The following is a 23,509-nucleotide window of genomic DNA, read 5'->3' as shown; positions in this document are numbered from 1 at the left end:
CCCACCGCTACCACCACCACCTCCTCCTCCTCCTCCTCCTCCTCCTCCTCCTCCTCGGCGGCGGCGTCCTCCTCCTCCTCCTCCTCACCGCCTCCCCCAGCCCCCAAAACCCCCGGGCCACCCCCCTCCGAACCCCCCCTCGGGGCCGCCGTCTGACGAGGGGGGCCAAACCACCCCCAAAAATTTTCTTGGAAAAAATTGAGGACTTTTTTTTTTCTTTCTCTCCTTCCTCCCGAGAGAACAAGAGAGGGGGATTAAAATATATATATATATATATATATAAAAGTTTTCGACTTCTCTCTACCCCCCTCTCCGTTGCTTTAAATATATTTAAATTCTGAGGGGGGCGCTCAGAAATATTTCTCAGAGCTGAGGCACTAAGATGGCCGCCTGGAAATTATTTTTAAAACAACCCCCCCTCCAGCACCGCCACCCCCTCCATGAAGAAAGGGAGAGGGGGGAAAAATCCCCTTTTAAAACAAAATGGCTGGCTTAATATTTCATTTTTCACCCCCCCATTCTCCTCCCTGTTACACCCCCATCTCCAAGCCTCTACCCAGAAACCCACAAATTTCTCCCTTTTTTTCATAACTGATTAGTGCACAGATTAATAGAGATATTTTCCTTGTGTACTGAGTATGTGAGTGTGTGCGTTGGGGGGGCATGAAGGATTTCTGCATAAAACAAAAATGGCTGCTGTGACTAACTCCCCCCTTATAAAAAAATATTTGAGGGGGGGCATTAATCAGTACTCATGCTCAGTCTGACATCAGCATAAATTGTTAAAGGTTAACTAGTTAGATACTAGTCCAACTAGATTTAAATTTTTTTCTTTTCTTTACTAGTCTCTTCCTCCCCACCTCCCTTCTCTTAAAGAAAAGCTTTTTTTTTTTTTTCTGAATACTTCAGAAGGGAGTGGTTTGATGTGAAGGTTTTTTTTTTCCCCTTCAGGCATTGAAAAGAAAAAAGATGAAATATATGTTTATATATAACTCTGTTTCTACATACCTCATTGAAGTCAAAACGCATTTAATTGTATACGTATCTTTTAAGTGAGAAGCGGTACTGGATTTTTTTTCCTTTCTTTAAAAAAGTGATAGAAATCCTAGTGACTTTTGGGGGAGAGATATGAATAGATACGATGATTGAGTTTTTTTTCAAAGGAGTCCATGTTTGATTCTCCCCTTTGCCCAGCCTTTTCAGCGATTTAAAATTGTTGTAAATTTTATCCTCTTTTCTCCTTTACTTTTCCCTTCCTTCCCCCAATTACTTGAATATAAAATTTATCTGACTTGGGAAATTAATTTAGGGGTAAATGGAACAGCTTTTTAGATTACAGGGGAAAGAGTTAAGTCTGAGGATTGTGAAATTTTCTCTTTTCTCCCGTTTCAGTATATTTTCCTTCCTCCATGATCTCCAACACTGATAAAGTGGAAGAAACTGAGGTACCATGAAAGAGAAAAGTAACGTGGACTGAGAAAAAGAAAGAGGTAGGGGGTTACACGCGCATTGTCATCTGACTTTCTGCTCCATGCTTTCCCACTGCACCCCAGTGTTGATCTTAAAAGTGATACCAGGAATCAGATGGAAGGCTGCAAAGGAGCCCAAAAGTAGCTTTCTCATCGAGCGATTTGGTCAGAGAAGTCATAAAATAAAACTTGCCAGTTGAGTAATGCTAGCAAAGGATGGAGGGCAAGTAGCTCCGTGGGACCCTGTTTCATTCTTATCCTTTTCTTCCTCCAGTTTCCAGCCATTCTTTTGATCTCATTTTGCCCTTTCCCTTGCTTCCCATCCCTTGCCTGTGGAATCATTTCTCTCCTGGGTTATTCCCACCTTTTAGGTTTGGCTGCCAGCCGGCCAGCAGTCCCTGCAGGGTTTGGGGGTACCTTCACAAGGAGCGGTAGGTAGGCAGCAACCAGAAAGGAATAGTGGCAGGGCACATTTTTGCTTACAAGGCTTACAGTATTCTTTATTGATGTGCCAACCCCCGCCCCCCATAATACACCTTATTGAGCATTGATTTCCATCTTTTTCTTAACCTGGACTTTGGAATTCTTTTTGCCTCTGCTCCCGTATCATTCCTGTCTTGAGTGTAACTCCAGTTCCTCTTCCATTCGATTTTGTTATGTCCTCTTTCTCAGCCCCTCTGTACTAGTTCATCTGGGTGGCCCCCTCTTTCTGTATATGGGCTTCTGTGAATGTGTGTGTTTTTTCATCGAGGCTGTCTTTCTCTCTCCTGGACTCAGGCTCTGTCACCTCTAAGTGACTTTCCATCTCTGTCTTCTTTCTGTTTACTTCTGTCTTCCGGGCTCCAACTGTGTGTGCCTCCCCCTCTTTCTGGCCCCCCTGTGTGTGTCTGGGAAGCATGTCCCCATGTGTATGTGGCAGCCCTGCGCATCCTGGTGCACCACAGGCTCTCTGCCTGTGTGCCCTTTGCCTGTGCTGAGCGCCTCCGCCTGCCTGCCACATGTGCCCCGAGCTTCAGGTGTGGGTGGCTGAGGGTGGCTGTGTGCATCCCTGTACAAACATTCATCATTCTCCCCGGGTGTGCTTTGCACATGGATCTGTTAATCTGCCTGATTTTCCCTCTTGTCCATCTCCCTCTCTGCCTGCCGGCATCTCCTGTTCCCTTTTCTCTCCCTACTGACCTCTTGATTTTTCTTCTTCTCTGCTTGTTTCCGCCTGCCTCTCTACCTGCTTGCTCCTGTTATGGTGTCTGCCTGCCTGCCTGTCTGCTCCTCCCTGACTGGCTGGCAGCCTCTTTCTCTCTCTGGTTGTCTGTCTGCTTCTCTGGCTGTTTGCCCACCACTCTCTCTCTAGCCATCTGTCTCCCCGCCTGCCTGTCTCTATCACTTTTTTAGTCTCCGACTCTTGGTTTGTCTACCTTCCAGGCCCTGCCATAGTTCCCTGTCTTGGTTTGCCTCTTATCTTGCCCTTCGACTTGTTTTTCCTCTTCTTTATGCCTGTGTCCTTGCCTTCCTTTACGTCTGTCTTCTTGCCTGTCTGCCCGCTGTTGAAGGCTCATTTCTTTCCAGTGTGTCTGCCTCTCAGCTTTTTCTCCCTTGGCTCCCCCTATTCCAGCATCCCTTCCGTGGTGATGATGGTCTCACTACCCCAGAGTGTCAGTGGTCCGCTTGCCCTAAAGTCTTAGCTGCCGTCTTGCCCTCTCCTCTACCCTGCCTTCCTCTCACTGCTTGCCTCGGTTTCCATTCTTTTTCTTTGTATCTTTTTGGTTCCTCACACAGTCAGCCTGCCTCAGTCTTTTTGCCATTGTCCCAGTCTCTCCTTGTTTTCCCGTTTTGTTGCTGTCTGTCTGCCTGGCTGGCTCTTGCTGTCCACATCTCTGCTTGCTTTTTTTCCCCCCCCTTTTCTTCTTTTCCATCAACTTTTAAATAGATAGTACATACACACGGTACAATATTTTTATTTTTATTTTTCAGCTGCACCTGCAGCACCCAGAAGTTCCCAGGCCAGGGATCCAACTCGTGCCACAGCAGTGACACCGCTGGATCCTTAACCCACTGAGCCACCAGGGATCTCCCCCAAATTTTCAAAGTACTAAAAGTATCCTCTGTGAGAGTAAGCCTCCCTCCTGCACCCCTCTTCTTCTCCTCTGAGGTAGTCACTACACATTTCTTGGATCAGATTCCAAAGAAGAGTCTACACACATGTATAAGTCTACTTGCTTTTTGCGTCATGTCTTCCTAATTATCTCCCAGTTTTGCTGGATGGCTTCTTCCTCTGTCCGTGTCAGTACTCCTTCCAACTTCACCCGGCTTGCCATTTCTGGCATATTAACTTTTTTTTTTTTTTTTTTTTTTTTGTCTTTTAGCCTTTCCTGGGGCTGCTCCTGCGGCATATGGAGATTCCCAGGCTAGGGGTCTAATCAGAGCTGTAGCTGCTGACCTTCCCCAGAACCACAGCAATGTGGGATCCGACCCTCATCTGTGACCCCACAGCTCACGGCAACATCAGACCCTCAACCCACCGAGCAAGGCCAGGGATCGAACCGCAACCTCATGGTTCCTAGTCGGATTTGTTAACCACGGAGCCACGACAGGAACTCCCATATTGGCTTTTTGATTCTATTTCATGGCACGTGTCTTTTTGATTGACTGCTTGCTGGTCTCATGCTTTTCCTACCAGGACTTGAGAAATACTTGGGAAGGGCTTGCTCTTTCCTAATTTCCTAGTCTACTCTGCGCCATAACTTGCCCTGAAGACAGCACACCATTGCTGGTCTCTCTTCCTCACTGAAGTCAGTATTAATTGAGAACAGACAGGAAAGCACTGGTAGCACTGAAAAATAGCCTGTAAATAAAGGTATGGTCAGTAAGTGCAGATGGTTTGTAAGCTTAGCTTACATGCACATGGCGTCTGTAAGGGCCCACTGCTTTTCCCACAGTCTGTATATGAATTCTTTAAAGAACTATGAATCTAGATCCTTTTAGGTTCAGCAGCACCCTTAGGCTGTTGACCTAGGCCTGTTGAAGAAATTTGTCTTCCTCCTAGTCTAAAAAACTTTGCTTCTTACTAAAACTTTTCTCCCTTTTTCATCTTTCCTCCTGGCTCCTCTCACATGCCACCTTAGAGACGTTATAACTCTTTGGGGACCTCGATCCAGGTCCTTCAGAAAAATTATGATAAAACTTTTACACGCAGTCTACTATTTTTTCATTCCTGCCTTTTCTCTGTCTGTATTCCTGAATTTAAGGGTTTCAGCCTCTGTCTCTGTCTGTCTCCTCTCTTTCCCCCTCTTCCTCTCACTTCTCTTTTCTTGGTTCTGTCTTTTCTCTTAACTGACTGTCTTGGGCTCTATTCTAGCCTCTCTTTCTGATTGGCCACCTTCCCTCTCTTCTGTCTGATTGGCCTGGATCCCTCCATCACCCCATCTGTCTGCTGGATTCTCCCTGTCTGCCTGCAATAATGTATGTGATAGCACTTTATGAATTATAAAGCACTGCGTAGTCTAAAACACTCTTATCACTTTGTCCTCTTTCTTTGCTCATTGTTTTCTTTCTCTGTCTGCCTTCCTTCTCTCTTTGTCCTTTTCTGTTTGCCTGTCTGCATCCCTCTTGGTCATCTTGCCTGCATGTCAGTAATTCTTCTTTCTCTCCTCACAGCCTGTTTTTTTGGCCATTCTTCTCTGTCTCCTCGGTTCTTATGTCTCTCCTGTGTCTCCAGGTTCCTCTCCTCTCTTTCAGCTGTCTATTCTGTCTGTCCTTAGGCCTTTTATCTGTGCCTGTGTGTCTTGCTCTTTCTAGCTGTTTGTCTCCCTGCCTGTCAGTTCCAATGTAGGCACCACTTTACCTTTTTCTATCTTTCTGTATTTCAAAAAATTAAAATTAAAATACTTACTGTTTGACTAATTGGTAGAATTTTTTGTTTTTAATAAGAAGACCATTAGGTGAGAACAAGGAACTCAGGGATGCAGCTGTCAGATGCCAACCAGAAATTAGATGCTCCCATGCAAGAGAAAAAAAATTGTAAGGGACTCCCAAGCCAGTGATAAGATTATTTATTTAAAACAAAAGCTAGGAGGTCTTCTGTGGTGCAGTGGGTTAAGGATCCAGTGTTGTCACTGTAACGGCTTAGGTCACTGCTGTGGCACAGGTTCAATCCCTGGCCAGGGAGACAGCCACATGCTATGGGTGTGGCCAAAGAAAACGCCTTTCTAAAAATGGAGTAGATGTATGGATGGATGTCCATGATAGATTTTATAAGGAAAATAAGTTTTTATACCTCTGTACAAGTTGAAAATTTTTTAACATGTGTACTTCTTTAAAGTTACAAAATAATATTTTTAATATCTTTCTGTTAAAATAATGGTGATGGGCCTATAGGTGGGTTTAGTTTGTGTTCTCAATGTCATTAATCAGCACAATAAAAAGTCAGCAACTCCATGTTGATCACTAACTTCTTTTTTAATGTTTTGCTAGTCACTGTAATCTAAAGTCTGGGAACTACAGCTCTAATCTAACCTTTTCTTGATTTCATGAAGAAACTTCAAGTCCTTCATATATCATATTCATGACTTGCCATACTTATGTGCCACCTATACTATTATATGCATACTATTTTCCTTTAGGTCAGTTCGCATTTCTTTAACTTAAATCTTACAATAAGGAGTTCCCATCGTGGTGCAGCGGAAGCTAATCCGACTAGTAACCATGAGGTTGTGGGTTCAATTCCTGGCCTTGCTTAGTGGGTTAAGGATCCGGTGTTGCCGTGAGCTGTGGTGCAGGTTGCAGACGCGGCTCAGATCTGGTGTTGCTGTGGCTGTGGTGTAGGCCAACGGCTACAGCTCTGATTATACCCCTAGCCTGGGAACCTCCATATGCCACAGGTGTGGCCCTAAAAAGACAAAAAAATTAAAAAAATTAAAAATAAATAAATAAATAAATTTTACAATGAGATCCTGCTGTAGAGCACTGGGAACTATATCTAGTCACTTATTATGGAGCATGGTGATGTGAGAAAAAAGAATGTAGATACATATGTGTGCCTGGGTCACCTTGCTATACAGTATAAAATTGATAAAACCCTACAAACCAGCTATAATGGAAAAAAATAAAAATCATTAGAAAAAGAAGAATTTTCAAGAAGAAAAAAAGTAAATTTTATATTACTAGTAAATAATATCTATAAATCCTTGATTTGATAGGATAAATATAATTTTCCTAGTTTACTGTATTCTTTTTCATTTTATTTTATTTTTGTCTTTTTTAGGGCTGCACCCACGGCATATGGAGGTTCCCAGGCTAGGGATCAAATTGGAGCTGTAGCTGCCGGCCTACACCACAGCCACAGCAATGCGGGATCTGAGCCACATCTGCGACTAACACCACAGCTCACGGCAATGCCGGATCCTTAGCCCAATGAGCGAGGCCAGGGATCACACCTGCATCCTCATGGATGCTAGTCAAATGCGTTTCTGCTGAGCCACAATGGGAACTCCCCTATGTTATTTTAAAATACAGTAATTATTAAAATAAAAGTCAATAAAAATAAAAGCATTTTGCATGCTCCCAGTGGTATAGGTACCGTATTTCAGGCAACACTGCTTTAATTTAGTTTTATAGGTATAGAAACTGAGGCCCAGATGAGTTGTTAGGGACAGAACCAGAACCTGAACCTGTATCTTCCAATTACTAGTCTGCTGTTCTTTTTTCTATATACTAAGAGACTTCTAAGTCAATCATGTCTAGAGTTTTAAAGGAACTAACATGTAAAATTAGTGGTCACATATGTAACTTCTTATCTATAATACCTATACTACAGAACCTGCAATGGTCAATTTAATTGTATCTATTACATTATTAAACTCACAGGTTTTCTGACACAGAGTTCCACCTCTTACCATCTACCCTAGAGAAACAGTCAGCACACTTGTGTATTAAGTAGACATGTACAAAGATGTTCATTACAACACTGTAATAGCAAAAAGTTGCAAACACTAAATATCCAACAGAAGTGAATAGGTAAGTAAACTACACAGCAATCAAGAAAAATGAGGTACATCTACTTAGTAAGGTTCTTTATTGTTGAATGGAAAAAGCAAGCTGCAGGAGTTCCCGGCATGGCGCAGTGGTTAACGAATCCGACTAGGAACCATGAGATTTCGGGTTTGATCCCTGGCCTCACTCAGTGGGTTAAGGATCTGGTGCTGCCATGAGCTGTGGTGTAGGTTGCAGACATGGCTCAGATCCAGCATCACTGTGGCTGTGGTGTAGGCTGGCAGCGGTAGCTCTGATTAGACCACTAGCCTGGGGACCTCTATATGCCACAGGAGCGGCCCTAGAAAAGGCAAAACAAAAAACAAAAAAAAAGTAAGCTGCAAAATAATACATCATGACATCACTTATTAATTTACGTTCAAAGAAACTAAAAACAATACTATGTGTTTTTATAGATACATTTATATGTATATAAATGCCTCTTAAAAATTCTGGACATATACATACCAAACTGGTATCGGTGATCACTTTCGGGAAATAATAGTCAAAGGGGATATTCAGCTTTATTGATAATTCTGAATTGTTACAGTGAGAAAGTACCGTCTGTTACTGGTGTAAACAAATTTATGTGGCCATGATTACAATAACTAATGAAGCCAGATGGGACAAAAAGTAGTATGATTTCTCTAAAGGAATCACTCCTGACTCATCTCTAAGTCTTTAAGGAGACTTCCCTATCCGACTTAGGTTCCTTGATCTGTCCTTCCAGCCACTCCACAGCCAGGGTCTCAGCACCCTTTCTTTCCCTCCTATAAACCCCTAACCTTGGATCACTTCAGCTGTCTGTTTACACTCAGGATGCAAAGTGCAGCTGCAGAAAACACAATGACCATTCCAGACCGGTATCCTGCCCAGAAATCTTTTTTCCTATTCAGCTTCCTTTCAGTTTTCCATGGTGACTTTCAGACCTTCTTCAAATTCCTCAAACCTTCTCCACCTTACACTCCAATAGAACATCTTATCATCTCCTTCTAGGGCACAGATCATCAGATGCGAACTCCCTTGAAATTCACTAAACCTACATATTTAACTGTGTTTATGTTTGTCCTTTCCTCCCTCCTGTCCTGTGTGCAGCTATAGCTCTGGCCACTTGGCCTTAGGCTCCCAGTCTTGCCACCTTCTCGAGATAATGGTTAACCGTGATCCCCTGACTCTCCTTTATGTCCCACTCTGCCTGCGCCTTCCCAACCACATTTCAATACACTCAGATCTCCCGGATTTTAAACAAGATACCCTGGACCCTTTAGCTGCCACCCTGCCTGTCTGTGCCCACGCAGAGCTGTGTTTCTTGGGAGTCTTAGCTACGTGCACTGTCTACTTGCCTACTCACTTTCCAACCCTCTGCCTGGCTGCTCTCCTCAAACAGCCTTTACAAGATGTCCAACAACCGGGTTACAGATTCAAAGGAAATTTCTGGGTTCTTAACTTGACCACCCCCTTCTTGAAACAGCCTGTATCACCTGTGTGAGTCCTCGACCTCACGTCCGCTCATAACTTCTATTGCTGCTTTTTAGCTAAATCCTTTCCTTTGCTTGTCATTGAGTAAAGGGGATACTTGAAGAAGAAAGGGAAGATTTAGGCCCCAAATCACTGGCTTTGTCTTCTTTCAGCCTTTTAGACCTGCTTTGATTGACCACTATGATGGAAACGGAATATAATAGTCCCATACAAAATGACAAAAACCAAACATTTTAATCCCCTTTGACATTGCTTTTTAACAATTTCTTGATAGTTTTTCATTGGCTGGCCACAGGGTGCCTCACTTTCCATCTGTTGTTCAGCGCCCGCTGTGTCAGCAGAATTGCCCTGACCCCCTGGCTGGCTAACCCCAAGCTGCCTTCTTCTTGCCCCTTTGCTTGTCATGGGTGACAGAGCTATTTAATTTAAGACTAAATTAGTTCTGATTGGTAAATTAAAATTGACTAATTTTTTAAAAGATGGTATATTCCAAAACTGTAAAACTGCTAAAATGTGTTCCAGAGCCAACTACTGAAGGTATCCACTCCTTCCAACAGAGCAAGAATTTGAGCTCTGGATTCAGGTAGTTCCTGGGATCCAAGTTCCGTCTCACTAACAGTGACCGCGGGCAAGCAGCCCATCACTCAGGTCTCAGCTCTCTCACCTGTAACAGGGAGAGCACGGCCTCTCTCCACGGCTACAGTGAAGATGAGTGAGCTGACTTGCATAAAGCACCACCTGTGAGGCACCTGATGATGGGGAGCTGTCGTCCTAAGCAGTCGGGTTTACTATTAGACGCTTCTCACGTCAGAGAGCTTCACTTCAGATGACTGCAAGGTGGGAGAACTCACAGCCTGAGTTCTGAATAGCACCTTAGACTGAAGGAGCAAAGCGCTGCCCTTCGTCCTTGTTCCCAGGAGCTGGGCCCATCTCCTCGCTTCCCCTGCTTGATATCCCTGAGCTCAACTCTCTGGCATGATGTGAAGCAAACCGCGTTTTACTATCCTCCGTTCTCCTAACGGAGGCACACACGCCGTTGTTAGGTTGGAAACCAAATGTTAGTCACAGATGCGGTCTACTGATTTTCTAATCGTGATGGGTATTACCTAGATGCCAAATAAAGCCGAATCTCAGGAAATCCCAAGGGAGGGACCCATTACCAAATAGAGTGGCAGCTCAAAGAAGGGGGAAGAAAACTAAAACTTTGGCCTGTCTGTCCCAAGGACCTCTTATACTGCTGGGCATTTTCCTGTACCGTATTCAGTTTTCTCAACAACGTTTAAAGTGGCTTTTTTTAGGTGACCGTGTCCTGATTTATGCCTTTGGTCCTTAGTGAAGCCTTCTATGGCCCATATTTTACGGAGAAATGGAAACTAAAAGAAGGAACGGTCTGTGCACGGTTACAAAGCCGGGAAATTCCTCCCATCTACAGGTGGATTTCTTCTGAGAAGATCCCATTTCTACCTCATCCATCGGCCGGCCGACTTCTCTAAGGCATCTTACTGTTCATTAAATCTGTGGATGCTAAATAGGCTGCTGCCCAGGATGACTGTTAGTAAGTGGCAGAACTTGGATTTCAGCTGCCACCTGAATCCAGAGCTCAAGTTCTTTCTCTGATGGAACATCCTCACCTTACCTGACGCTGTGCAACATTGGACACGACCCCCTCCTCTCAAATACTCTTTGTCTCCCCGGCACCATTTCCCAGGGTCTTTCTCACCACTTTGGCTCCTTCTCCTCTTCCCCTCCCTTGGTCATTGTTGCTCCCAGGCCTTCCGTGCATAGATTACACTTTATTCTGGAGGTGGTCTCACCCTTGACTTCGATAAGTTATTCTCTGCCGCTAATTCCCACACCTTTAGCTGTAGCCTAGAGCTCTATTCAGGATCTGGTACCACATGTCCTGTAAGATGCGGATGTCTGTATTTCCATGCCCCAAAGTTACTTCAGAGAGCGAAGTAAAAATACCTCCGCTTCCTTCCCATCAGACTCTTCTTCCAGCATTCCCCTTCCCCGTCAGTGGACTCATCAGCCTCTTGGTCACCCAGGCCAGAAAAGGGTGTCATCCTTGACTCTCCCCTCTGCCTCAGCTCCCCACCCCCACAACAAATCATCCAGTTGTGTAATTCTCGCTTAACCTCAGTTCATCTTCCCGGATCTGCAGGGCCACTCGCTTTGTTCTGGCCCCCTTCGTCTCTTTCCTGGGCGCTACAGTAGCATTAGCCTCCCTGTCTCCACTCTCTCTTCTCTCTCTCTCCTCTCCAGTCGATTCTGTCTTGACATTGTAATCAAGTCACTTTTTTTTTGTGTGTGTCTTTTTAGGGCCACACCCCTGGCATATGGAGGTTCCCAGGCTAGGGGTCTAATTGGAGCTGTAGCCATTGGCCTACACCACAGCCACAGCAACGTCAGATCCAAGCCGCGTCTTTGACCTACACCACAGCTTATGGCAACACCAGATCCTTAACCCACTGAGCAAGGCCAGGGATTGAACTTGAATCCTCATGGTTCCTAGTCAGATTCATTTCCCCTGCACCACAATGGGAACTCACCCAGGTCACCTTTTTAAAATGCAAATCTAGGAGTTCCCTTCATGGCGCAGTGGTTAAGGAATCCGACTAGGAACCATGAGGTTTCGGGTTCGGTCCCTGCCCTTGCTCAGTGGGTTGACGATCCGGCGTTGCCGTGAGCTGTGGTGCAGGTTGCAGACGCGGCTCGGATCCCGTGTTGCTGTGGCTCTGGTGTAGGCTGGTGGCTACGGCTCCGATTAGACCCCTAGCCTGGGAATCTCCATATGCCGCGGGAGCGGCCCAAGAAATAGCAAAAAGACAAAAAAATAAAAAAATAAAATGCAAATCTATTCATGATATTCTCCTTAGAAAACACATAATCCTGAACTGTACACTTTAAAAGAATGGGTTTTATCGTATGTGAATTATATCTCAACTTTTTAAAAGTCTTACCCTGGTTTACAAAATCTTGCAGGACCTGGTCTGGCCTCAGTGCCTCTCCTTGCGCCCCCTCCTCTGGCCTCCCATCTCCTCTTAGCTTTACCTCTCTGCACTTCCTTCTGCCCGCAAGCTCTGCACACACTCCCCATGCTCTATTCCTGCTATTTACTCCTTCTCTGTATCCGCTCCCCCCTCTCCATTTGGCTACCTCCTCCTTGTCCTTCTGGTCTCAGCTTGAGATGATGCTTCCCCAGAAAGCCTTCACTGATCTCCCAGACTGGGTATTTCCAAGGCATTTCATACTTAGCGCTTTTGTAGCATTTGTCACATGATGTTTGTTCTATTTATGAATATCGGGTGAGTTACTGCTCTGGGCTGAGCACTGGGCTACGTGCTAGGTATCCAGTGGCAAATAAGAGACAGAGTCCCTGCCTTCCTGGAGCTTACAGTCTAAAGAGGGAGAAACATGGACATTAAATAGCAAATTACGCTGAATATTTTCATTGTTGTTATGGTGTTTCAGGGCCACCTGAGAGGGTGTGATGAAAGGGTTGACATAATTGATCAGGGAAGACTTCTCCGAGAAAGTGACGCTTAAGCAAAGACTTAAGGAGCAGGAGTTGGCCTCGCGACAGGTGGAAGGTGCAGTGTTCCAGGCAGAGGAACAGCATGTGAGAAGGCCTCATAGAAAGGAGCTTGGGGGAGTGTCAGAAATTGAAAGGCCAGCATGGGAGATGAGGAAGAGCCTGGAAGGGCCAAATCACGCAGGGCCTTGTGGACAGTGGTCAGGATGTCCTCTGTCCTCTTAAGAACTGGAAGCCTGTGGAGACTTTAAACGGGAACTTGAAAAGCTTCCCTTGGCTGCTGTGTACAGGTGGGAGCAAGATGACAAGTTAAGAGGCTCACAAACTTCTCTCAGTCTCCTGCTAACATGTAAGCTCCTCGAGGGCAAATTGTGTCTTTCTATTTAGTGTAGTCACAGAATCCAGAATTGTGCCTAAGCATAGCGGATGCCAAGTACTGTGTTTATGAACTGTATATGTTTTATGTAAATGTGTTATGTAACATACATAATACATATGTATATGTTTGTTTTTTGTCTTTTTAGAGCTACACCCGTGGCATATGGAGGTTCCCAGGCTAGGGATCGAATATGAGCCACAGCTGCCAGCCTACACCACAGCCACAGCAATGCTAGATCCAAGCCACATCCATGACCTGTACCGCAGCTTGAAGCAATGCTGGATCTTTAACCCACAGATCAAGGCCAGGGATCAAACTCCCATCCTCATAGATACTAGTCAGGTTCTCAACACACTGAGCCACAACGGGAACTCTAATACATATGGACATGCATTATGTTTGTGAGACCGGGATTCCAGCTAGGTTTTCAAGAAAGGCTCAACACCCTACTCCCATCAAAAACTGATGGGATATCCTTCTTTTTGCTTCCAGTACATCGGTGATCAATTGTATCTTCCAAAAATGGCCATAATAACATCTTTTTATTTTTTTTCTTTCTAGGGCTGCATGCACGATGTATGGAAGTTCCCAGGCCAGGGGTTGAATCGGAGCTGCAGCTGTTGGCCTGTGCCACAGCCATAGCAACACCAGATCTGAGCCACATCTGCAACCTACACTGCAGCTCATGGCAACACCGGATCTTTAACCCACTGAGAGGGGCCAGGGATCAAAGCTGCATCCTCATGGGTCCTAGTCGGGTTTGTTACCACTGAGCCACAATGGGAAGTCCTATAATAATATCTTATATCCAACATGCTCTTATTATGATGTGACTTTGACCGTCTTCCCACGGAGAAGTAAGGTCTAGTTCCTTCCCCTTGGATTTGAGGTGAGGTCATAAAGGTGACTCTGCTTCGTCCTGGTTCTCCTGGGATACTTGCTTTTGAAACCCAGCTACCATGCTGTGAGGAAGCCTAAGCTGCCCTGCATAGGGACCCACACGGAGAAGAACCTATGGATGGCATCAGCTTGCCAGCAATTTGCCAGTGAGCCATCTTGAAAGTGAACCCTCTGGCTTCCAGCAGTCCACCCAGTCGACACTTTTTCCCGTGGAAGTGAGTTGTCCCCCTTGAACCCTGCCCGGATTACAGATTCATTAGCAACTAAGTGATGGTGGTTGTTTTCAACCACTTAAGTCTTCGGATGGTTTTGTTAGGCGGAAACAGGTAAGTGGACCAGCATCCTCTGTCATCCAGGGAAGGGCTGCACCTCAGTGGTTAAGCGGATGGCCTACTCTGTCTTGTTTCTGAGCCCACCTCTGCTGCTTACTGGTTGCATAACCTTTGGCAAGTGACTTAACCTCTGTGTCTCAGTTTCCTTCTTATTTCAAATAAAACACTATTTCAGTTTTCTATAAAGACTAACTGATAAACGCAGGTAAATGCAGATGTACAGGGAATACAGAGCAGTCTTTGTGATCATCTCAGGCAAGCCTCTGATCATTTGACCACCGCTCTCTCTCGTAATTCTGTTTCTTTTCATATAGGTGTATCTGTGTGTATGTGTTCATATATGTCTATTATACATACATAACATATAGCTTTTAGCTCAGTCTGAAATGATCTTGTCTACTTGTTTGTTTATCCCACTAGAGTGTAAGTCCTGGCAAAGCAAAACCCTTGCCTGTCTCACTCACTGCTGTGTCCCCAGTGCCTGGAACAGTGCTCGGCTGGAAGTGCTTAGTAACTTTTCTCGTTAATGAGAGGATGAACAGCACTTTCACTCTTCTTGTAGAAGACGTCACCAGTTCCTTCTCTCCTTCCACAGTGGTGGACCCTGCATTTGTTGTGGATGTCGGTATAAAATACTTACTGTCCCAGACTCCCTTGCAGCTAAGGGTCATTGTATCATGCATTTCCTATCAGTGACACGTAGTCACAGGTCTGCTGAACACGTCTGGGAAACTTCTTTGCTTTGACATAAGCATTGCCTTTTTCTCCTTCCTGCCCACAATACAAGGCTAGAAGTAGAGCAGCCAAAAAGGAGATTAATCATGAAGATGAAAACAGCAGCAACCTGAGACATGGATGAACTAACCAATGGAGTCGCTTCACCACAAACCCTCTCATTATGTGACAAAAATTAACCCTTTATAGTTAAGCCCCAGCTCAGCCTTCTGTTACTCGCAGCCAATCTCGACATACATTCTCAACTGAAACATTATTATAGAGTAATATCTATGTCTATAGGCTGTTCATTAAGGCCAAGAAAATATCTTGTCTTCCTTACTATTCTCTAGGAGGACTGGAAGAATTTATCAGTACAGATGTCACTCACTCTCCAGATCTCTCTTCAAATAGTGAGAGTGGGCAGGTAGCAGGGGACACCACATTATCTGAATCTGTTTAACTCCTAAGTGAAGATGTTTCAAATGGTGGTGGTTACATTTACCATTCATTCCTGAAACAAATATGTATTAATTGCCGTTCTATGCCAGGAAAAAGAAAAAAAGAAAAAGAATTGGGCAGCAATAGTAAAATGTTTCAGACTAGTTATATATATATATATTAAAAAAATATGTATATATATATATATTTTTGGTCTTTTTGCCTTTTCTAGGGCCGCTTCCCGCAGCATATGGAGGTTCCCAGGCTAGGGGTCCAATTGGAGCTATAGCCGCTGGCCTATGCCAGAGCCACAGCAACGCGGGATCTGAGCCCGCATCTGCGACCTACACCCCAGCTCAGGGCAACGCGGGATCCTTAACCCACGGAGCAAGGCCAGGGATCGAACCCACAACCTCATGGTTCCTAATCGGATTCATTAACCACTGCACCATGACGGAAACTCCCTAAACTTAGCCCCAAGGCTTAAAGTTTTAGGAACTGCTGCCATGGGAACACAGGTGTAACATGTTAAAGAAGACCGTTTGGACAGGTGGCAGGAATCCTAGGACCGCAGTGTATTATCACCTCTGATATTTTATTTTGAGGGTGTTTATTATTATGCTTGTGTGTGTACCATTTCATGGATGGGGAGTTGAGCCATTTTGAGACTGATGGAAATTATAGCACCTTTTCTTCAAAAAAATACACATCTGCGTACACACACACACACACACACACACACAGTATTTAGAAACCATTTCTGGATGTCCAGGTTAACCCAAATGTGATTTGCCATGAAGGTAGAAACTTTTAATGTACCATCATTTGGTCCCTTATTGTGTACTATTTTCATTTGCCTTTCCATGTGTATGTTTTACCCCACTGAATGGGCAAGCTTCCTGCAAAGAATTTATGCTTTTTTTTATTACCCCAATGATATGTGCACATAGCAACTGAGGCTTGTGGGCAATATTTGCTATTTGAGTCCTTTGAAGCTCCTGTGACTTACTGAGGACAGACAGTTTCCAGTATTCCAACCACCACCCCACCTCCCTCCAGAACCAAAGAGATCACCATGAAAGGGCCGGGACCCTACACTCATGTTCTACTTACTTTCTAGGTTTTAGACTGCGGCATTATTTATGTAATCCTCATGCAAATATCCAGTCTTGGACATTTAGAGAACATGGTAGTGCCTAGTAGAGGGCTCTATATGAAAAAAAAAAAAAAAAAAAAAGAGCTATTGCTTATATGTAGATTCTAAAATATGGCACAAATGAACCTATCTATAGAACAGAAACAGATACACAGACATGGAGAATAGACTTGTTGCCGAGGGGGAGGGGGAGGGTGTGGCATGGACCCGGAGTTTGGGGTTAGTAGATGCAGACTATTACATTTAGAATGGATGAGCAAAGAGGTCCTGTATAGCACAGGGAACTATATCCAATTACTTGTGAAAGAATATGATAGAAGATAATATGAGAAAAAGAAGGTATATATAACTGGGTCACTTTGCTGTACAGCAGAAATTGACAGAACATCGTAAATCAAGTATAATAAATTTTTTTAAAAATACTAACATAAAAGAATATATTTGCAAGTACAAGTATATTGTATATTATTTATGGTAGGGTAAAAAGGTAAAAACTGGAGTTCCTGCTGTGGTGCAATGGGATCAGCAGTGTCTTGAGAGTGCTAGGATGCAGATTAGATCCGTGGCCTGGCACAATGGGTCAAGGATCCGATGTTGCCACAGCTGTGGCTTAGGTTGAGACCACGGCTTGGACCTGATCCCTGGCCCGGGAACTCCATATGCCACAGGGTGGCCAAAGAAGAAAAAATAAGTAAATAAAAATAGTAGAAGCAAATAAATAAATAAATAAATATGGTGAAAACTTGAGTACTAATAAGGATAATTTTTAAAAATTTTTTTTTCTTTTGTCTTTAGAGCCACACGTGTGGCATATGGAGGTTCCCAGGCTAGGGGTCGAATTGGAGCTGTAGCTGCTGGTCTACACCACAGCCATAGCAACACCAGATCTGAGCCATGTCTGTGACCTACACCACAGGTCAGAGCAATGCCAGATCCTTAACCCACTGAGTAAGGCCAGGGATTGAACCAGCATCCTCATGGATGCTAGTCAGATTCATTTCTGCTGAGCCACACCCGGGAACTCCCAGGGATAATTTTATTGAATAAAATATATTCATACCAAAAAAAAAATCACAAAAACTCAAAGTCTACCAAGAATAAGTGAATATACTCTTAAATATTTGTAGGAGCTCCTATTGTGGCTCAGCAGTAACAAACCTGACTAGTATCCATGAGGACGCAAGTTCAATCTCTGGCCCCATTCAGTGGGTTAAGGGTCCGGCGTGGCTGTGGCTGTGGCTGTGGCGTGGGCCAGAAAATGCAGCTCCTATACCACCCCTAGCTTGGGAACTTCCACGTGCCAAGAGCATAGCCCTAAAAAGACAAAATCAATAAAAATTTAAAAATAAAAAATATTTGTGGTCCTTATTTCTTCTGCAGCTCTGTTCCTCACCCCGTACACACCCACACCTGTAATAGAGATTTTCTTTCTCAAACTGTGCTCCTTTCCTAGCATGTGCTTGTGGAAAAAAATTTAAAACAGGAATAAACCAAATCCTAATAAGATCGTGGCCTTTTTGTCTTCCCTTTTTTTTCTGATCCTTCCCTACCACCTATACATATATATACATAGAGAGCTGTCTTCCCCCCACCCCCCGCCCCGCCCCGCCCCAGCCCCCGCTTGTGGAACCCTAACCTGTTTGGAACTTGGAAGTGTTCTTCCCTCAGCCAGTCCTCGAGTCCTGTCTCTTAGGCGATTACAGCCCCCTGGTGGCCACATGGGGAAATGAGAGGTAGAGTACCCCCAAAATCTCCAGTGAGAGAAATTTTTGGTCTTGGATCTATGGCAGGCAAGAAACCTGTGGATAGTGATTGCAACACAGGATCCTATTTCATCCTATTTCTCTCTCTCTTTTTTTTTTTTTTTGGTCTTTTTAGGGCCGCACCCTCGGCATATGGAGGTTTCCGGGTTAGGGGTCTAATCGGAGCTGTAGCCGCCGGCCTACACGACAGCCACAGCAACGTGAGATCTGAGCCACGTCTTCGACCTACAACACAGCTCAGGACAATGTGGGATCCTTAACCCACTGAGTGAGGCCAGGGATTGAACCTGCGTCCTCATGGATGCTAGTCAGATGCGTTTCTGCTGAGCTACGATTGGAACTCCTCATCCAATTTCTTGATCCCACCTTGCCCCCCCCAGATACAATATTCTATCCACTAGTTATTACAGACAGATGAGCTCACTTAACATTTGAGTTCATTAAGTCAAAATTTATTGAGCAACAACTGTGTGCCCGACACTGGGAATACAGCAGTGAACAAGATGGACGTGATTTCTGCCCTCATGAGCTTACAATCTAGCAGCCTGCCAGCCAATTACGTCTCTACTGTAAACATTATGATTGTAATAAGTGCTATGAAACAGGCATGGTGCTAAGAGAAGATTTAACTAAAAGTCTTGACCTACATCACAAAATCAGAAAAGGTCTCCCCGAGGAAGAAACATTTAGGATTAAAAGGTGGAAAATGCGAGTGTTACAAGCGGAGAGAACAGTCCGTGTGCTGGCTTTGCGGCAGGAAGACGGAAAGCCAGCCAATGTGACTGGAACTTAGGGAACCAAGAGGGTCGATGCATGGTACAGGCTGACTTATGCAAGCTCTTTGAATTTAGGACTTTATTCCAAAAGCAACGGGAAGCCACTGAAGAATCTGAATGAGGAAAGTCAGGTGTTTAGGTTTGTTTTTCAGAGCTCACGCGGCTGTGTGTGGAGGACAGGAAGGGAGATGGGAGACCTGGCGAGGAAGCAGCAGTCTGGACAAGCGGTGATGACAGCTTGGAGAAAAGATGGCTTCCAGAGATATTTAGGGGACAGAATCTCCTTGGAGAGTGACTGGGCAGGAGAGGAATGTGTTCCTGGCAAGAGGTACTGAAGGTAGGAGACTCTGGAAGAGGGACCCGTGGCCCTGAGACTGGTGCTAGAGCAATAGCACAGCTTTGGTTCTCAAATAGTGTAGGGTTTAACCAAGCAAACAAGATACACGTGAAACAACTGTAGGGTTGATTAAGTGGCGAAATGATTCAGATAATTCATGGATTCTTGCAATACACGGGACTGAATGGAAGCCCTTAGTCTCGCCGTGACTTCAGATACTGCTAAAGCGAAAGGTGGAATACATGCCTCCACCTCTGTCCCACACCTTTCCTCGCCGGCCCCTCAGCGAACTCCTGTGCAGCCTACGGAGGGGGCCGCCTCCCAGGAAGAGGCACTGACGTCCCTCTGCCTCTTTCTGGCCTGCGACTGTCAAGAAATTCACTTCTTAGTCTCATTCCCCTTCCCTACTTGGGTTAAAAGGGACCGGCTCTGGCTACGGGCCTCCACGGTGGTTCTCTTTTTTTTTTTTTTTGCTATTTCTTGGGCCGCGCCCGCGGCATATGGAGGTTCCCAGGCTAGGGGTTGAATCGGAGCTGTAGCCACCGGCCTACGCCAGAGCCACAGCAACGCAGGATCCGAGCCGCGTCTGCAACCTGCACCACAGCTCACGGCAACGCCGGATCGTTAACCCACTGAGTAAGGGCAGGGATCGAACCCTCAACCTCATGGTTCCTAGTCGGATTCGTTAACCACTGCGCCACGACGGGAACTCCCACGGTGGTTCTCTTGAGTGCCAGGGGTTTTCTGACTGAATTAGCTCCTCTCTTTACATGACCTCTGTCGAGCCCCTTCTTCTAGAGTCACTGTCTGGCTAAGGTCACCCTTAGGGACTTCCTCACCCTCCCTCAGGGGCACAGGCCCATCACGAACATACTTGCCGTTGCCTCCTTTTTGCTTTGCTCCACCATCTAAATTGTCCCAACCCAAAGGCACGTTTTCCCACTCGAGTTTTCCTGGAGTCAGTTTATACCCACCTCTTTGTCTCAGAAAAGTCAGAGGAAGTTGTGTGTGTGTGTGTGTGTGTGTGTGTGTGTGTGTGTGTGTGTGTGTGTGTGTGTGTGTGTGTGTGTGTGTGTTTAGGGCCACACCCATGGCATATGTAAGTTTCCAGGCTAGAGGTCTAATCCCAGCTGGTGCCACTGGCCTACACCACAGCTCACAGCAACGCCGGATCCTTAACCCACAGACCAAGGCCAGGGATTGAACCCGAGTCCTCGGGGATGCTAATCAGGCTCGTTAACTGCTGAGCCACGATGGGAACTCCCAGAGGAAAGTTTTGCTATTAACCCGATTAATCTGGAAGTAGCCTCAATAGCTATTACTCGGCTGACACTTAGCCTTCCCTGTTTTCATCTCTGCCACTGCAGAACTCTGCTAACTCCCTTCCAAAGACAGTAAATGAAACAAACAAACAAACAAACAACACAACAGCACAGTGGACTTCACAACAGGCCTGTGAGTTCCCATTGTGCCATGAACCTGGGCCCTGAGATATTAACTTTATGTTGAAAAGAACCTGGACTTTGGAATTGGGAAGACCTGAGTTTGCATTCTGGTTATTAATTAGTGTGCCTTTTGTGCTATGAAATCTTGCCACGCTTCAGAAGACGTATCTGTACAGTAGTGGCGCTGGGGCCCATCCTATGGGCGGTGATATTAAATGATGTGTATAAGGCGTATAGCGTAGTATCTGGCCTGAATTATCTGATGACCATTCACTTTCTTTCTTCCTTTTGGGTTTCAGCTGCCAAATAGTATTCAAGAGAGAGAGAAGCCAGTTTTGTATGGCCAGAGATAGACATTCCCTATGCCTGTCTTTGGAAGCTTGCAGCCACCCCATTCCCATCATCGCCAGGAAAGAAGGACTTTTCTTTCTCCTACTATCAAAAAGCTCCACCTGAGCTCTATTTGACTATCTTCTTCTACATCTCCCTGACTTAAGACAGGTTTTTTTTGTTTGTTTGTTTGTTTTTGTGTTTTTTTTTTTTTGGTATCATTCCTATAAACTACTTCACTTCTGGCATTCTCCCCAACTTTCTCAAAGTAAATTGTAATGAAGCGGAGGAGTAGGACCTTTACGCTTCAGCAGGGCCTGGAAACCACAGGCCAGCTCCCAGAGTGGAACAGAAGTCTAGCCGCGCGTGCACGCGCACACCCCCCCCCCCCAACACACACACCCCATTCCCACCTCTTTTCCTAAGGGGCACAGAAACAGCTAAACTCAAAATGTCTTGACTCTACATAAGCATCCATCTCCCGCCCTATAGCTCGGTGAGGTCATCATTGAAGTAGAGGAGCAACGCAGGTGTATGGTGTGTACTGTCCACATCGAGAGAATCAAGCTCTTCCTCCTCATCCCAGATACCGTTGTCTTCCAGGGTATCATCCATGTTCAGGTTCTTCCCTTCATATTTCCATGTGTAGCTGGCGGCATGTGCATTATAGGGGAGATAGCGGTGTAGGATTTCCCACAATGATTCCAGAGCCCCCACCTGGAGAACAGAAAAGCAGCCCACCCCCAGTCTCCTGAGTGGAAAGCACCCATGTGCATACAGCTCGCGCGCGCGCGCGCGCGCGCGCGCGCGCGCACACACACACACACAAAGCAAAGCAAAGGCCAGGAGCCCCAAAGATGATAGAGCTGGGATCAGAGTGCTTCCCTTGGCCGATAGTGGCTTAAGGCATTCCACAGTCCCAGAAATAAAGATGGAGCTCCAGCATGCAATGAATGGCCCCCAAATCCTACCAGCCTTTAGGGCAGCCACTTCTAATAAACAGTTGGCCCTAAAGTCACTGCCCCCTCACCTCATCTCCACAATAGAGCAGGCTAATAAGAGAGTCCACCTGCAACTGCTGTTCAAAATTCAACATGAACTTGGGAGGACCAAACTACGACGCCCAAACTACCCTGGACTTCTGAGGGAGTCTCTCACACCTTGTGGCTCAGCCACTCCTCGAATTGCTAACCCCGGGGACCTACATGGTCGTCTTCTTCCCTTGGTCACCCGTAAAAGCGGAAAAAAAATACAGCTGCCACTAGTTACGGAGAGCTGCTGGCCTGCAGATCTGCGAGGAGGTTTGCTGGGACTCCCAGTTCCTTCTCACCTGCCCCCAGGCACCAGTTCTCACCTCCAGCGTGTGTTCCTGCGACGTGAGCGTGTTAATGATGCGGATAGTCCGGGTCTTGGCGGACAGCCGCCCCACCTCGTAACGCGACCCCTGCCACCAAGGCTTCCCGAAATCATTGGCCCAGTCCGAACGCGGCAGCTGAGGTGGCACGTGCAGAAAGCGGCCCCAGGGGGTGCGGTATCTCAGGCAACCGGTCAGCGGATCTATGTGCTTGCGGATCTTTAAAGTAGGGTTTGGCGGAGGGGGGTCTGAGCAGTCACTATCTCGGGCTCCGGTCAGCCCCTCCGCCTCGTCCCCGCTCTACAGTGCCCCTCCCCCCAACCCCAGGTTCCAGCAGAACTCACGTCTCCGGTGTCTGGGTCGAACCAGTGGCTGATGTCCTGGCCCGCAACTTCCACGATGGGTTTCAGCAGCAGGTCTCCTGGGAAGGGGCATTCGTGTCAGTGCTAGACACCCAAGAACCAAGCACCCCCAAACGCACGCCCGACGCCGGCCCAAAAGTGCAGCCCTTACCCTTGTACTCCTGTGCCAACGGCGTCAGGTCGTACACGTTTCCCAGGTAAGACACCCAGAGGTCTTCCAGCTGGTTGTGTTGGGCCACCTCGGCCGGCGTGAAATAGCGACGCTGGAAATACTCAAAGTCTGGCCCGGCCACTAGGCCCCGGCGCAGCATGGCTCTCGCCCTCTCACCGGCTCCTTCAGTTGCGCTCTTGCTTTTCAGCGCGCACTCACTACCGCATCCTCCCTCTCGTCCGGGAACTAAGGAGAGGGCGTTTATCCGCTGACATGGAAACCATTGTCCTTTTCCGGCCACCGTCTGTCAAGATCAGACGCTGTGAGGGCGAGGTGGGGCTCACGGGAAACGTGGTCCGATTCCGACGTTGAAGTAATTGAGTGGTGTCCTCCGGAGTTCCGGGGGGAGGAAAAGACCCTCCGTTTTAATTTTGAGTGGCCTGGGCTATAGGGAGTGCTTGGGACGTACTATCTCGCGAGGCAGAAAAACAAGGGAGTGGGGAGTGCGATTAAGAAAAAAGGTATTCTCGCTTCCTTCCAGGGTTCCTAAAGGATATGT

The 23,509-nt window shown here is 46.1% G+C and overlaps 1 protein-coding gene and 1 long non-coding RNA gene across 6 annotated transcripts in view; one reads left to right on the top strand and one right to left on the bottom strand.

Annotated features, from left to right (window-relative positions):
- LOC102158553 (uncharacterized) overlaps positions 1-22,900 on the top strand; it is a 23,491-nt gene extending 591 nt beyond the window's left edge. Inside the window, exons 2-3 of one of the 4 annotated variants that reach the window (XR_014821821.1) lie at positions 1,393-1,490; positions 22,765-22,900. This is a non-coding gene — a long non-coding RNA (uncharacterized LOC102158553). Of the gene's footprint in view, positions 1-1,392; positions 1,491-3,832; positions 5,904-12,449; positions 12,996-14,541; positions 15,407-22,764 lie in introns of those variants that run through there. The other 3 variants (XR_002337366.2, XR_014821820.1, XR_014821818.1) reach the window with 3 other exon arrangements.
- Positions 18,626-23,509, bottom strand: CYB5D1 (cytochrome b5 domain containing 1). Of its 2 annotated transcripts, XM_084986063.1 has the most exons (4): positions 22,951-23,509; positions 22,782-22,858; positions 22,438-22,656; positions 18,626-21,800 (listed from the first exon to the last, which is right to left on the bottom strand). In XM_084986063.1, exons 1-4 carry the CDS (start codon positions 23,108-23,110, stop codon positions 21,570-21,572), a joined length of 687 nt encoding a protein of 228 aa, XP_084842189.1. In that variant the 5' UTR covers positions 23,111-23,509; the 3' UTR covers positions 18,626-21,569. The 2 variants fall into 2 exon arrangements, with proteins under 2 accessions (XP_084842189.1, XP_084842190.1); XM_084986064.1 differs by lacking the exon at positions 22,438-22,656.

Source organism: Sus scrofa, chromosome 12 (genome assembly GCF_054392235.1).
Source record: "Sus scrofa isolate SSC_HxYL_T2T_F1_AM1 chromosome 12, Sscrofa_HxYL_maternal_Yorkshire_Landrace_v2.0, whole genome shotgun sequence".
NCBI lineage: Eukaryota > Metazoa > Chordata > Mammalia > Artiodactyla > Suidae > Sus > Sus scrofa.
Note: the sequence above shows the minus strand (reverse complement) of the source record. Positions and strands in the feature narration are given on the sequence as shown.

Coding starts and splice junctions, on each gene's coding strand:
- CYB5D1 (XM_084986063.1), bottom strand. CDS start 23,110: ATGCTGCGCCGGGGCCTAGTGGCCGGGCCAGACTTTGAGTATTTCCAG. Junction 22,657..22,781: donor TCGACCCAGACACCGGAGAC/GTGAGTTCTGCT, acceptor CCTACTTTAAAG/ATCCGCAAGCACATAGATCC. Junction 21,801..22,437: donor CGCAGGAACACACGCTGGAG/GTGAGAACTGGT, acceptor TCTGTTCTCCAG/GTGGGGGCTCTGGAATCATT.